The 15,722-nt window shown below is 27.5% G+C and overlaps 1 protein-coding gene across 13 annotated transcripts in view; it reads right to left on the bottom strand.

Annotated features, from left to right (window-relative positions):
• Positions 1-614: 614 nt before the first annotated feature.
• The window catches only part of LOC106062466 (polypyrimidine tract-binding protein 2-like), a 153,605-nt gene continuing 138,497 nt past the window's right edge, over positions 615-15,722 (bottom strand). For 10 of the 13 annotated variants that reach the window (XM_056029908.1, XM_056029907.1, XM_056029910.1 and 7 more), the window contains 16 exons: positions 14,920-15,066; positions 14,400-14,525; positions 14,229-14,280; positions 14,037-14,095; positions 13,523-13,685; positions 11,927-12,028; positions 11,239-11,292; positions 10,279-10,299; positions 9,851-9,996; positions 8,653-8,686; positions 7,932-8,024; positions 7,151-7,248; positions 6,518-6,636; positions 6,326-6,400; positions 5,983-6,046; positions 615-5,709 (listed from right to left, as the gene is read on the bottom strand). In XM_056029908.1, the coding sequence (XP_055885883.1) occupies positions 5,641-5,709; positions 5,983-6,046; positions 6,326-6,400; positions 6,518-6,636; positions 7,151-7,248; positions 7,932-8,024; positions 8,653-8,686; positions 9,851-9,996; positions 10,279-10,299; positions 11,239-11,292; positions 11,927-12,028; positions 13,523-13,685; positions 14,037-14,095; positions 14,229-14,280; positions 14,400-14,525; positions 14,920-15,066 (1,422 nt within the window). In that variant the 3' untranslated portion in view covers positions 615-5,640. The remainder of the gene's footprint in view (positions 5,710-5,982; positions 6,047-6,325; positions 6,401-6,517; positions 6,637-7,150; positions 7,249-7,931; positions 8,025-8,652; positions 8,687-9,850; positions 9,997-10,278; positions 10,300-11,238; positions 11,293-11,926; positions 12,029-13,522; positions 13,686-14,036; positions 14,096-14,228; positions 14,281-14,399; positions 14,526-14,919; positions 15,067-15,722) is intronic. The other 3 variants (XM_056029913.1, XM_056029911.1, XM_056029914.1) reach the window with 3 other exon arrangements.

Genomic DNA, 15,722 nt, shown 5'->3' with positions numbered 1-15,722 from the left:
GATGAACCACAGAAAAGGGGGCATGTTTTCTGACGTTTGTAGCATTTGTTTGATGCCTTGATTGGGACATTTACTTTGTCAACATGATACCTTTGGCTTTAGAAATGAGAAATCCAAGTCTGCAAGAAGCTTTGTTGATTAGATAAGTACGAGTACAGAATTCTTTTCTTAGGATTGCTGTTTAAAGTGATTAAAAATCATTTTAGTTTCTTGTATTTCTTTGATTCAATACAGGCAATTATGAGTTTGTTTGTCTTTTTTTTTAACAAAGGACAGCAACTCTAGAAATAGTCAATCATGCAACCAGAGTTAGCACCACATTTGTACATAGTAACCACATTGAGGTTAGAACCACAGATAAAATGTGTCAAAGAGAACATGAAAATGTTTTTCAAAAGCTTGTTCCATTTACATTTCATTCTCTCTCTTATTTTTAATTTATACTTTTTTATTATTTTTTGTTACTTTAAAAAAAAAACATTAAATCTTTAAGAAAACTTTTAAGCTATTGTTCAATATATTGAAACAGGCTTTTTGAAAAACATTTTGTCTAGTTCTTCCAGAAGCAACATGTTAATGATGTCACATTGAAAGGAGAGAAGAAAAAAGAAACATTTACTTCCAGGGTTTTATTTTGCCCTAACCATCAATGAAGCAATACAAAGCAAATAGTGTAGGTAGATAGTTGAAGGTTAGTTACTATACAAGGTCAAGGTCTACAGAGAGTTGACACAAACAAAACTGAATTTAAAAGAAGATTCCCTCCTCCTTTCCCCATCAAGTGTACTAGGAAAGTTAAAAATGTGGAACTACAATTTCTGTTTTAATTTTCTAGAAAACAAAATCCTAAAAATTTTATTTATCCCAAAATTAGCAAAACAGGTTGATAACAGCTGTTTAGAATGTCAAAAAAATAATTTTTTTTTAAACTTTATTTATTTATGTACTAAAATTATTTTTTTTTATTCTTAGGATAAAAATGAATCAGAAATATATTCCATCAGCCCAGAGGTTCTCTAAAAAAAAAAAAAAAAAAAAAAAACAATGATGTTTACAAATAAAATAGATTTTCGAACCAAAGAAAAATAAGATGAAAAAGATATTTAAAAACTAAAAATGCTAAAAGGGTTTTACATTTTAAGAGAAATATATGAAAAATATAGAAGAACACTAAATATGTGCAGCATTGGATATACAATTAGGAAATGAAACAGTTATATAGTGCAAAGGAAATAAGTACAAATCAGAAAAAATGTTATTTAAAATAAACAGAAAATCCAAACGTTCTAGCCATTATATTTTTTCTAATAAAAATATTTTCAAGCATTTATATTAATTAGCAAAAACATACTCTTTTTGTGTGTGGTAAATTTCACATTATAATCTGAACCTTTAATATCAGAAAAAATTTTCACAGTAAAAAAAAACAACTTATTTGGCTTTCTTTCTCATTATAAGTTCTCATACACATACACACACACAAAATATTCTCTTAATTTGAAGTGTTATAGATGTAGAAAAATAAATATATGTAACTTGTAACACTGGGTATAAAATGTAAATGCTGTCGTGAATTGTAAAGACTATGTGTTTCTAATTGTATTCATCAATTGTTTGTTGTTTTTTTTAACTACCGGTACTTACTGAGTCTTTACTCTTCCCAACAAAATATAAGGGAAAATGCATTATTTTAAACTATTCAAATACAGTAAACACATTTAATATTAATAATAATAATATAAAATATATTTATATATATATATATATTAAATGTATAAGTATAAAATTTTATACATAAAATGTTTTGTCATTGATATTTATCAGATTATCTTATATAATAAAATGCTGTTAATCTTATAAAATGCAGCACAAATAAATTGGCAATAGGCACATTGATATTTCATTTTTATACAGATATTGAAAATAAAACATCAATTTTAAACAAAAGTATCTTTCAATCAAAAAAATATTAAGAATTGTAAATGAATTACAGCTAGAACTTATGTTTCTTAATACAAATATGTAGTATTATGTTTCTTAATACAAATATATAGTATTGGTATTTTAGTCTTGTTTTGGAAGTTCTTTTTACAAAATACTTATACAAATACTCTTTATTAAAATGAGATCAAAATGGAATATTTAAAAAAAAAACACAAAAACATTAAAATGTGGTTTTATAATACTTATCCATATTAAAAAACTAAATTTGGCAATTCATTTTTCTAAACATTTTCCTTTCTATGGTCATTGTTCTATTAATTTGGAAGAAATTTTTCTAGCTCTTCTTTTAAAATTGTGTCCAATTCTTTCATGTATAAAATAAAGATTTATACTTTTAGTTTCACATTAAGTTTGAATTTCAAATATAAACATTTCATAACTGGTTTATTACACATGTTTTATTCCAACATATGTCTGGTTTTCAGAAAAAAAACTGTGAATCAATGTATGGTTTAGCATCTGACATTATCACTAAAAAAAAAGCAAATTAAAAAAACAAGCATTTGAATTGCACATTGTTTATACTGGCAGTCCTTGCAGGATCAAAGTCCTTGTAGGACTAACTTAATGGACTTAAAACACAAATATCTTTATAGTTTATCTCTAAAATGAAATGGTAATGTTTTTGCGTGATCATTTTATTTGACATTCAGAATGAGAAATTGAAGATTTTACTTTGAGAACAAAAAAAAGCAAATGAAAATTCAAGATAAATATCTGGGTTCGGGGTGCTATGCTAATGAGATAAAAAATAATTCTAATGCAGCCATCTACAAATTTATTAAATGTAACTGTATCATAAGATAATAGCTATATAATAGTTTGCACAAAAAAAAAGAATAATCAAGTGAAACTGAATATACCAAATATATATAAAACATTTTTATATAAACAAGCAAGATAACAAAACCCTGTTTCGCTTCAATTTCCACATAAAAATAAACATGTTCACAGCAATATTGACTATATATATATATAGTTTATATATATATATAGTTTACTACTGCATTTTAAATATTTTTTTATATTTTACTTCAACTAATAAAAGCAATGTTCTACAAACACTAAAAGTTTGTTTTAAAGAATTTAAAAGAAGTGAACTGAAATAAAAGAATTCAAACATTCATGAAATATGTACAAAATACTAAAGGCTATATAAAGGTATGAATAAAGAGAAAAATCAATCGAAGCTGTAGGTAAAATGCATACACGTTGTATATATTATGTGAAAGATAAATTTATATATAGTTTTTCAGGTTATGACATTAAAATCTTGAACAAGAAGTATAGATAATGCAATGAAACAAATGATAATTAATTAAACTAAGACAACTATTTTAATACTCATAGTAATCTGTTTAAATGTCCGTCTAAGATTTTCTTTATCATTGTTTTCATTACTTCTCGCAAAACTAGGTACTAAATATCCATTTACATAATTTCAAATTTTAACACAAAAAGTCCTTTTGTTTATAGAATGGATTTCAGTTTCTTGCATATTTTAGCATAAATATTGTGACAAAAGGACTCAAGTATTAGCAAACATGTTTCAATGTGAATGTAGTTCTTTGTTTTCTTCCTTAAGAAATGTTTAAAAAAAACACCATTTAATCTATAAAAAAAAAATATATATCACAAGTCATTTCAAACATGTATAAATAAAAAATAAAAAAAATTTTAATTATGCTTTTTAAAACAAATATCATATTAAGTTTGTCATGAAAAGGAATTATGTAAATTGTATAAGTCATTCATATGTCCAAGAGCTTACACAATTTGCAAAAAGCTGTCTCATAAAATGTGTATCTTTCAACATTCGCATCACTGTTTAAAATAAGACAATGAAACCCAAACTTTGAACAACCTTGACCTTTAAAGTCAACTAAAGTTGAATTAATGACCCGCTCATTACATAGTAAAAAAAGTTGAATTTCTTAATGGCCTACGGGCTTCATTTGGCCTGAGTTTGAATATTTGCATCATATTAGTTGGGTTTTTTTCAACTTCATTTGCATAAATATAAAAGTCTCTCCGATGAAAAGGGATCAAATAGATCAGTGCACCAATTGAAAATATTTGTCCCACATTTAGATTTTTTAAAGTTGGTATATATACATACAGACATATACTAATACTTATATGTATATATATATTAAGGTTAAAATATATCAAGTGTACAAAACTATTTTGGTTTTGAATCTGATGAAAAAAAAATTTTCAACTCATAAATGAAAATATATAAATCTCTACTGTTTGAACCAGGAATGTTTCTTGGAAAGCTAATAAATTAAATTTCTATATGTTTTGTAATCCTCAGTTACTACCTTGACCTTGGTACCATAGAAAGGCACTCACTTTCAAAAGGTTTTTTTTTTTAATAAAGGCACTTTTAAATAACACCCTTTTAAAAACATTAAAATGTTCTGTACCTAAGCACATTTTCCAGGCTATCTAAAACATAAATACTAATAAATCAAACCCAGTAAGACTAAGTACTTTTATTCATTACAAAAAAGATTAATTCTGTCTATGATTATAACAGATGTGCGCTTGATAACAGTTTAAGTTTGACATTTGAAAAATCTAAAACAAAAATTTGTCTTGTTAAATATTTAGAAACAGAAATGACACTTAATTTACATGAAGTTCTGAATTTATTCTTTGGTAATCAACAAATTCTGTTTATTTAAAAAATACTGCATATATTTAAGATTACAGAACAATCAATATCTGATACTCTGATTACCACCAGAAACTAGTGCATGCATTTATTTTAACAATGAAGAATAAAAATGTAACAGTTATACCATGTAAAATAAAATAAAAATATTTCAATCAAGTTGTAAAATTTACAAATTCAAATTTCTATAAATTAATGCAGTGTAAAGAATCATTTGTAATATTAAATAAATATTTGTTATTCCCAGCTAACAAATTTATGTTTTTTTGTTATTGTAATAAATGCATACAAATAAAATTTTATGTTCTTCTCTTAATAAATAAAGAAACACATTTCAACATTTTTTAAACTTTATGATAAATGTGTTTTTTTTTAATTAAAAAATCTTGCAATTAATGGACTGTATAAAGTTAAATGTCAACTTTTTATATTAGAATCAAACATTAATATTTTTTTATCAGTAAAACATTTTTAAAACTTAGTTTTTTAATAATTAATTAAAATTTTATTTAGTCTTTTGAAATTTAAAAAAATAAGGTGATTCTATTTGGTAAAAACATATGTTCTAATAATAGTCATCCATAGCTGCCAGGCATTCACTGAACTATCAGTTGATTTAATTTTTCATGTAAATAAAAAGCAATTAGAACATTATTTAAAATAACAGTAAATGCTTATAATTGTTTGCTTTTTAACAATAGCCAATTACTAGTATCCTTAATTGGACATTGCTTACTAGATACAGCTTCATTTCTTAATTTTTAAAACTCCTAGTTTTTTATTTTCTTTATCACTGCATGGTACGTAGACCATGACATTAGCCCTGGGCTAGTCCTGACGAGTAAGTACTCCTGTGTTTATTGTCCCATTGTATCCAGTTGATGCTTGTTTAAGTAATAATGCTGTCTAAAAGTTTTGTCCATTTCTATAATCCCATAGTGAACAGCTTAAAACAGTTAAATGGTAGACTTTGAAAAGGATACTCGTAAATGACAGCTCTCCCCCATCTGATAATTATGCATAGCCTGAAATACATTAGGAAAGTAAAATTATTTTTTATAGGCTCGAGACACCTATTGATTAGTGTTATTAACTTTAGAGTTAATTTTGCTTATTTTCATCAATAAACAAATTATTATCCTGATAAACAAGCATGACTTTATAATTACAAGCAATATTGTCCAAGGCCAGACCAGAATCAAACATTTAAAAACTGAATTTTATTTTATCAGTTATAATTTGTAAAATATAGTTAACAACTCTTAAGTCTAATAAAATATTTAAAAGTTAAGACTCACAATGAGAGCATGAATAGCTTCTTCTACAGTGTTCATTTGTATCAAGGCCATTTTTCTATCTTTTCTGTGAAGAACAAATTCCATAAATGATTTTAACTGTACAAAGTATATAAAAACAAACTTATGTAAATGTAGACATGAAGAGAAAATGTTATTCTATAAATTAAATGGTCATGAAAACAAAAAGTGCCATCTGAATTTTAAACATACTCTTGTTTCTCTACTTGAGTTGATAGAGAAAATTAATATGTATTAAAGTTAAAATCTTACGGAAAAAATTTAAAGGTGTTTCTCTACTTGAGTTGATAGAGAAAATTAATATGTATTAAAGTTAAAATCTTACGGAAAAAATTTAAAGGCCTTGACTGCTCCATGTTCACTGAACCAAGTGGTGAGGTTATCCTCAGTCACATGAGCTCTGAAATATATAAATGAACAATTAAAACGGTATATGCTTTATTTTTAAATATACTTGTTTTTGTTTTGTTTTTTTAATTCCTTTCCTTTTTTATTTGTTTAGTACACTCTGACTTACGGAATGTTAGATAAATGCAGAACTTGGGATGGAGGAAAAATGTTTTGACAGTTTTTAGAACCAGGTCGTTTGAATCTGTGAAGAGGTGAATTAACGTAATCTTTGGTAAGACCAGCATCCTGTAAGACAAATGGAAATACTCAGTTTTTATTTCAAATGACAAATGGATTTTCTGAGCAGCTTTTTCTATTTTTCAATTCCAACACTTAGCTGACACTTTTGTTGAAATCACAAGTTTTAAAAAATTTAATGTTTTATTGCAAGCTGAAATTTGGCACATAAAAGATGGCTGGTTAGCTAGGTTATTAGAGTATCGTGTGTTAATAACACAAATGTTGTGGGTTCAATACCCATTTTAGAGGTCAATTTTTACAAAGCTTATATCAACTCACACTGTCTTTCTGGTAAAAGTTTGAACACATTATTTTCTTCTTTTAACACCCATTCTCAGATCAAGTTGAAACTTTGCACAATTATTCATTGGCATAGAATATTTATAAATATTGAGTTTTCTATACTATATTTGAAAATAAAGTAAGAAGTGAAATGAAATAGAATTCTTAAAAAACTTGATAAAGATTTTTTTGTTTGTTGAAGGTTTAAACATTCCTGCATTCCCGGCAATTTACTTACTGATTGTCCTTCTTTAGGCATCTGAACTAGCTGATGCTTTGATTGAGCTACACGGATCTGTTTGCCCCAAACCCTGGCTTTGTCAAGGTATGTTATAGCTGAAATGTACACAGATTTATATCAAATTTAAAATTCAGAAGTGCATACAAACCAATGAAATGAATTATCCAAATCATTAGCTATTGAAGAGCTATTTCCAAGCTTAAAATTGTATACTAGCTACATTCAATATATATATATATGATTAGTAAAAAAAACATTGTGAAAATACTATATAATGAATATGAAGACCATTTTATAAATATCTCTTACTTAGTACAGTGAGAGAGACTAGAAGGGTAGAGAAGTGTGAAACAACAAGAAAGCTTGTCTACGAGTCCAAAGATTGAAGAGGAGTGCAGTAGGTCACATTGTAAAACATTTCCTCCAGCCTGCGCTCAGTTTTTAAGTGATAATTGGCTTGAGCAGGCCAATACTACTCTTGAAAATAAAGAAGTTATAGACAGCTGTGAACATCAGATAGTTATAGCTTTTATTTTGGAGTTTCCATTTCTTTGACTAGCTGCCAACTATCCAATAAGGCTATAGAGCCCAGTTTGCCCTGAAAGAAAAATTGGCATAAAGTGTGTGTGTTACAGAGCAAGAGTGCACAGAGGGCAGCCATCGCAAGGATACACCTGCATCAGTTTTCAATCTTCAGTCTCATAAACTAGCCAAATCATTCTATAATTATGTATACATAGTTCAAATTGCTAGAAAGTTGTTGTTTTTTTTTAATTACCTAATTGTGCTTGATGTGGATCAGCCATTTGGATAAGCGCATTATCTTTTTTGTTGAACAATACTTTGACACGGTGAACATCTCCATACACCCCTTTAGAAACAGGCCAAGCAAATAGGTCAGCTCTAATGTCTACAAGTCAACCTTAATCATTCTAAAGATTTAACATTGACATTGTCCAGTGTTTCTAATACCATTTCTATCATTTTATCTAGACACATTTATTTATTAATATCAATAATTATGGATAATACAAGAAACATTAGTGTCCTTTAAATAGAACATAAAACTATCATTTGCGTGTGTTAGATTACACACACACATTTCTAGGATAGAAACATTGAAATCTCAGAGTGACTACTACAGAGACAGCAGTTTATTTGTTGATAGGTAGATAGATCTTGTTGCAGACAATCTAAATTACTTTTGTAAGCATCTAGCTGAAAATTCTTATTAAATACGTGTGTAAAGTCACTTTTACTTAATTATATTAATATAGACTGATACAAAGGAACAATTTAGCATATGCAAATCAAGATCAGTCTTTTTGTGTGCTTTTTAGAAATTCAAATTAAAACTAAAAAAGAAAACAAAAGAAATTATGTAACAAAAAATGTTTAAACAAAAGATAACATAAGCAATAAATTTCTTTTCATTCTAAAAATTTATTTTTTTTGATTTCACAGGAAATTGAAAGTTGTGTTGATAAGTGTAAACATACCGAAAAGAGTAAAAAGGGCGTCTGGTGTAACCATCTGGTATAGCAGGTGGAGCAACACAGGTTATAAATGTATACACATAGATGGTTGGGCAGAGGAGGTTGGTTGAACACAACAACCAATCAGAAACAAGAGGTCCCAGCAGAGTTGTATCCCAGCAGCAGCCACAAAATGACAGTTGAGTAGAGAGTGGAGCAATAGTGAGCGTGGATTAGAAAAGGGAAAAAAAATATTGAGAGGAGGAAAAAAGTTGGGGAAAAGGAGAAAAAAAAATGTTATATAAAAATTAATATTATAAAAATGTGATAGAAATAGTACATTTTGAAAACAATATGTTGTGACGTTATTGATTATATAGCATGTATAGCAGTAGTCCTATTCTCATTAATTAATATAATTTTTTCTTTATCTTTAAAAAACTTGAATGTTCACAAAACAAATTATGCAAACTTTTAAGAAAGAAATTCCTCATGCAAAATAAAGTGTTATTCATGCAAAATGTCTGTTTGTTTCCTTTTGAGTAAACTCTAGAATTAAGTTCCCAAAACCTTTTTTTTTTCACCTATCACTTAGAAAAAAATTATTTGTTTATTATTTCACTGTTTTAGATATATTATTTTTTTGTAGTTTGTTTTTCTAAGTAAAAGAAAAATCGATGGCAAAGAAATTATTTGATAGACTTTCAACTAAGAAGTGAAGCCACAAAGTTCAGAAGTAAGGCAACTACTTTTGCTTAAAACATTGTAGACTAAATACAATAACACACAAATTTATATTTAAATACCAATATTTGGTATGCTTTGTACTCAACAGACTACATTCAATTGTACATATTTTTGTTTGTTTGTTGTTGTTGTTTTTTCAGAAATCTATTTTTGTAATTTTTAAGTAATTTTTAGATAAAATAAAGAAAAAAACTATTTTATGTTAATTAATTTGTTTTTTTTTTACTTTTATTGTTGTTTTTTTTCTTTGTTATCATAGATGTAAAAATTTCTAAGTATATTTTATAAAATATAAAAAAAAAACAACTTTAAAATTTATTTTTTTTCAATGTTAATTGATTTTTAAAAAGTATATAGATCAGGTCATTGTAAAATGAAGTAATAGTTTTCAACTTATATTATTTTCTTTATCTTTCATTTGACATGACCAGGAATGATATCAACACTTAATAACATGTTATTTTTCCAATCTTACCTCTTCATCTAAGTTAGACACAAGAATGACAGCGCTTCCCATGGCAGCAGTTAAAGGTAAGCCTATCCTGGCAGCCCCTAAGGCAGTATGTGGGATACCAAAAGCACCCATTGCATTCATGGCACTCATTGCTCCCATTGGTAAACCTACAAATGTTAAAAATAATAATAATAATCTTTATTATCCATAAGGAAATTTGTCTTACAATTTGTGCATTACACCAAACAAAACATTATAACTATAGATAACCAAAATATACATTCACACCAGACTCACTTATAATTTACATGTGAAATGTTTATATCAGGTAGTTGAATTGTATTTAATGATGTGATTGCCAAGGGAAGTTTTAAAATTGATAACACACTAGCATCCTCTTTTTAAATACTTGTTTTATGTATGTTTAGATTAAATGTTGTATCTATTACCTGGTATGCCATAGCCTGGAGCTGTGAAATAAAAAAATCTTTGATAAAATATACACATTTCTAGGTCTATATACAATATACACATTTCTAGGTCTATTTACTAGATAAAATCTTTTCCTTTAGTGTAAAAAAAAAAATGAAAACATTTTTTTGACACTGAAACTACAATTATATTATGCTACTTCACAAATATAATTAAGAATTAACAAAGTAGCTTCTATGGTGATAAAATAATATAGAGATCAGGAAAGAAATCAAAAGGCATTCAAGATGAAAAAAAAATTGGGTAATTATTATTTAAAAAAAAAACTGGCTAGATGTTAGGTGAAAAGCTTTTTTTTTTTCTACAACCTTGCTTCATGCGAGATGTTCAAAACTATAGTTTATACTTAACATTTTTATGCATAGTTCTTTAACCAATAACCAATAAACAAACTGTAGTGTATAATTTTGAAAAAAAACAACAAAAAAACTATTGCAAATATATAAAAAAGAGAAATGTATTCAATAAATAAAAATTTAAATGTTGACAACTATTAGATTTTTGCTGCCATGAGAAAAAAAAATTTGAAAAATCACTTATGATTTCATATCCAGAGTTAGATTTATTAGCATATATGAATATACTAAAAGACACAAAAAATAAAATAATTTGTAAGTTATAACTTTTCACCTTAAAAAAATAAATAAGAATCATTAAAAATGAATGATAGATACTCATCTTTTATAAATATAAAAAAAAAATAGAAATAATTTATAAGAGTTCTCTTTAAATTTATTTTTAGACATTTCCTTTTTTAATGGAATGTCTGTAATTTATAAGATAACAAAGCAATGAACTGAAAAAAACTCTATAATTTTAATGTATGTAAAAGTAAATTTTTCTCTGCTTTAAATTATATTTTTGAACAGTTCAAGATTGTTTCTTGGTTTCTGTATGTATTAAATGTATGTGATCACCTAAACCCTGGGTCCAGATTATGGTTGGCTCCTCTCTCACTTCTTGAAAGTCCACTGAAAAGAGAAGTTTTGAACATCTCTGTTTCTATTCCCCACTGACATACATAAACATGAAATACAAAAGTGAGGGGACAACAAAGCAACTAACTCTTCTGTGTGTTCTTGTTTAATGACTCTAAGGTGTAGAGAAGTCTAATGATCGCTTTTGAAAGGTTAGTGTTAGTTGGCTTATACTGAGCACAATCACTAAAAAAATATTAAAACTATAGAAAAAATAGTGTTGGAAAGTATGGATTTACACATGCTAGCAAAATAAACTAACTATGAATAGATTCTTCTAATAGTATTTGTGATAAAAATCCATCACCATAATAATGATCAATAATACTCTGCAAGTTAGTCTATTCAAGCAGAAACATAGCAAAACATTTTTTTGTCAACGGGAACAAAATCAACTCTAGAAGGCTAAAATATGGGACAGTGCTATGTGCCAAAAACTATTATCCTATGAAAATAACTAACTAAGATAATTTACATAGTAAAGATTTAAGAGTTATAGAAAATTACGCACACAAATAAAAGTATGATAAAAATGTATGAATTAGACTCAGTAGGTTGGCAATATTAATATCAAATGGAAGTGTTAAGATAACTGACTACTAAGGAAAGGGCTGGGAGAATCATTTACCTGCTGTCTGCTGAGCAGGCAGGGCTCCAATGGTGGTGATCTGAGGTGGAGTTAATCCATGATGGTAGGTAGGCATTGGGGACATCAGAACCCCAGAAGAACCTTGCCAACAATACGTGGAAGGTTAGTATTAGGCTCAGATATAATCAGTGTTTGTAAGTTCTATAATTTGTTTCTATAATAATCAGATTGTCACAAGTCATAAATTTATTTATTCAATGAAGGAAAAAATATATTTATGGAGTTAATGTGCAGTAGTTCCCCCTTCTTTTTCACTCATAAAAGTAAAATTTGACAATTTGTTCATAATACAGATGGTAAAAAGCTTTTATATGTCAGGTTGGTGGAAATTGTCAATTCAAGAATATTAATTTCTCTGAAAAAAATAGATATACTGTTAAATGGACCATGTTCATAGACGAAAACTGTAGAAGGGGACGTCATCATGCACAATTAATTGTTTTAGAAATTCATCATGACTACATTACATTAATAGTAGCTTCCAAAATAAAGGTGCAAAGTTGTTAGGGAATTAGCAATTTAAAAGCAAAAATGAAAGAAGAGGAAAAAAAATGCATTTATTTGATTAAACAAGTCATTCTTATAGTCAAAAAAAAAAAATAGATGAGAAAATCCTTCTAAAAGCCCCACAATAATAGATGCATCAGAAATACTTTCAAGTGCGATGGATAAATGTAGTTTTGTTTGATGATGAAAACCAAGTTCATATTTTGGGGGTATTTTTTTTTAAATCAACATCTAAATTTTTCAATATTTATTTTGTTTATTGACTGTTTTTTCATCATCAAAACTAGTGTTTGATTTTGTAACATGTCCCTGCATTCTTATAGATGGTGTGGGTTACAAAAAAAAAAAGGAAATTATCAAAATAATGAAAGATCTATTAGCTATGCTATAACATTCTACAAAAGAGCAAATAACTAACAACTGTGTAGTATAAAATCAAACTTGACATAATTTTTCACTAATGGCAAATTTAGACACATTGATAGATTCTTTAATCAACTTTGACATGATTAAGTAAAAACTAATGAGGTCTAACTGACATTTTCAATACATTAGAAATGCTTGAGCTTAATAGAATACATTATACATATCCAATTGTCTTTATTTGTCACATGTTTAAATGACTAATAATTGAAAACATTTAAACAAAACTTTTTTTCTCTTATATAATAAGCCCACAAGTAATTCAAACGTATGTTTTTTTAGTACAAATCATATATATATTATTTTTTTATGTATGTATATGTTCTATTGAGAGAGGATGAAGGCCTTTAGCTCAAGATTTTCCACATTCCATGAACCCCATATTGTTTCTTTGGTAGGCTTATCTTTTCAACCTTGATCATTGTAAAGTCAAGTTTTATTTATATATTTTCATTTCCTGATTCAGATCACATTTAAGCATGGAAGTCTATTCATGAATATTTTTAGTTCTATGACAATCTATCTATGTGTCTATATAATTTCTGACTTTTCAAATAAAAAAAAAAGTTGCACACAAACAAACTCACAAACTTGTTTCCATCCAATATTTCAAACAATTTTCTATGTCAGTGTATGTTAATTTACCTCCAAGACTCATTGCATCAAGGTTTAGGTCACCCGTAGGTAAGTCCGGCCGTGTGAAGTCTCGACTTTTGTCATTATTATATTTTACATTCAGGTTGCTAAGTTTAGAGTAGTCTATCTTGAGTGTGTTACAACCATTATAGATATTCTGGCCATCTAGTGACTGTAATAAGCAAATGTTGAGACAAATTTAAACATTACTGTAGGAGTAGAAAGAAATTCTGTGGTTACTAAGAATTCTTTGAAAACTATTGAAGAGAACTATAACACAGTGGTCTTAGGCTTGCAAAATAAATATTTTATACAATTTTATTTCACTCAGTTTATTTTCTTGCATAAAAATATTTTTCTTTTAAAAAACACAGCATAGAAGTAATAAACAAATAACATAAAATCAATAATCTAACATTAAAATAAATTAGTACGGCTTTGTTTAACCCTATAATGTTTTGAAGATTTAGAAAGCAGCCAAATATTAGGCCTAGTGTTTCATCCATTTTTTTGTAAACATTACCGTCTTAGCAGCAGCTGCTGATATCGCATCCGACATCTGAATTAAGGCTTGGAATGTGTCTGCAGATAAATGTGTGTATTCTATTTTTAGAGTCTAATTTTTTCCAATACTTAGGTTGAATCAAATAAATACTAAATCAATGCATTATTCCTATAGAAAACCTGTCTAAAGAAAAAAATAAATCAAACTCACTGTTCTTTGTGAAGGTAATAATTTTCAACACTTTTCCAAATTTAATAAATAACTGAAAAAAAAATTAAAATAGTTTAGTTCACATTACAAGGGAGATGACTCATGTAACAAAAGTAATAAATTATATATGTTAACATCAATCAAATTTTGTTATTCTAAACAAATTCTAACCTGATGTAAAATCTCTAAAGAAACTGGGTAAAAAGCATTGTCAACAATAACTCTCAGGATAGTTGACTGTTCATCAGAGCCCATGACTGAATGTGCAGCTTGCAGTGCAGCTTGTGCATTGTGGTTCTGAAAGAAATGAAAGAATTACTTTGACAGATTATTTAGTATCTTAGAACTCTTTGCCAATCACAAACTTCAGTGTTGCGCTCTGATTCAACAAGAATTATAAAATATATGTGAAGAGATGATATATATATACTTTACTGTCCTCCCATCATTCTGTTTAGAGAGTTCATGGTGAATAAACTTTCTTTCCATCTTTCTTATTACAGTTCATGATGAATAAACTTTCTTCCCATCTTTCTTATTACAGAGTTCATGATGAATAAACTTTCTTCCCATCTTTCTTATTAGAGAATTCATTATAAATGAAAATAAACTTACCTTCAACCTTTTCAATCAGTCTTAAATTGAACTATATATATATATATATATATATATAGCCTATATATATATCTACCTGAAAGGCATGAGAAGCATCAGTCTTAAGTTCTTTGTGGTTTGAAAACTGGACAAATACTGGTTTAAGGCGGACTTGAGCAGGATTGGCTTGAAAATAAGCCACCATTGCCACAGCACTTGATTCATCTTGAAATTCTAAGAATGCCTAAAATTAAATTAAAATAATGAAAATAATAAAAATAATTTCTTTTTGCTTTAGGACAAAGAAATTTAATTTCAAAAAATTTCAAATTCTTGAATTTTTTAATATTTCTTTTTTAAACTTTTATTATTAAATGTAATTTAAACCCTTTGGCATTTCATAAAATATTTCTAAATTTTCTTTTGTATTATTAATTAAGTTTAAATGATTAAAAGACACACGCCATTAATCATAAATTTACAAGAAAATGTTAAGTAGTAGCCTACATATATTATGCATTGCATAAGATGTAGTTTCTTTGCATTAGATCATCTTTGAATGTTTTCATATAACATAATATTATATAGAACCAGTCCCGCACAAATCACGCCCTGAATGCAATGCAATTTTTAAAGGGAAGATTGAATTTCACAATCATGTTTTGAAAATAGATATGAAGATTGTGCGTACATTTGATCATGAAAAAAAGAGTTTATGTGAGAATTTTGTGTATCAAGCTTTGGGTAGTAATCTGGCATTCATCTGTCGTACAGTGTCAGTCACAAATCCTGTTCCATATGTCTTACAGTGTCAGTCACATATCCTGTTCCATATGCCTTACAGTGTCAGTCACATATCCTGTTCCATATGCCTTACAGTGTCAGTCACATATCCTGTTC

Source organism: Biomphalaria glabrata, chromosome 5 (genome assembly GCF_947242115.1).
Source record: "Biomphalaria glabrata chromosome 5, xgBioGlab47.1, whole genome shotgun sequence".
Taxonomy (NCBI): Eukaryota; Metazoa; Mollusca; class Gastropoda; family Planorbidae; genus Biomphalaria; species Biomphalaria glabrata.
This window is presented reverse-complemented; position numbering and strand designations above follow the sequence as displayed.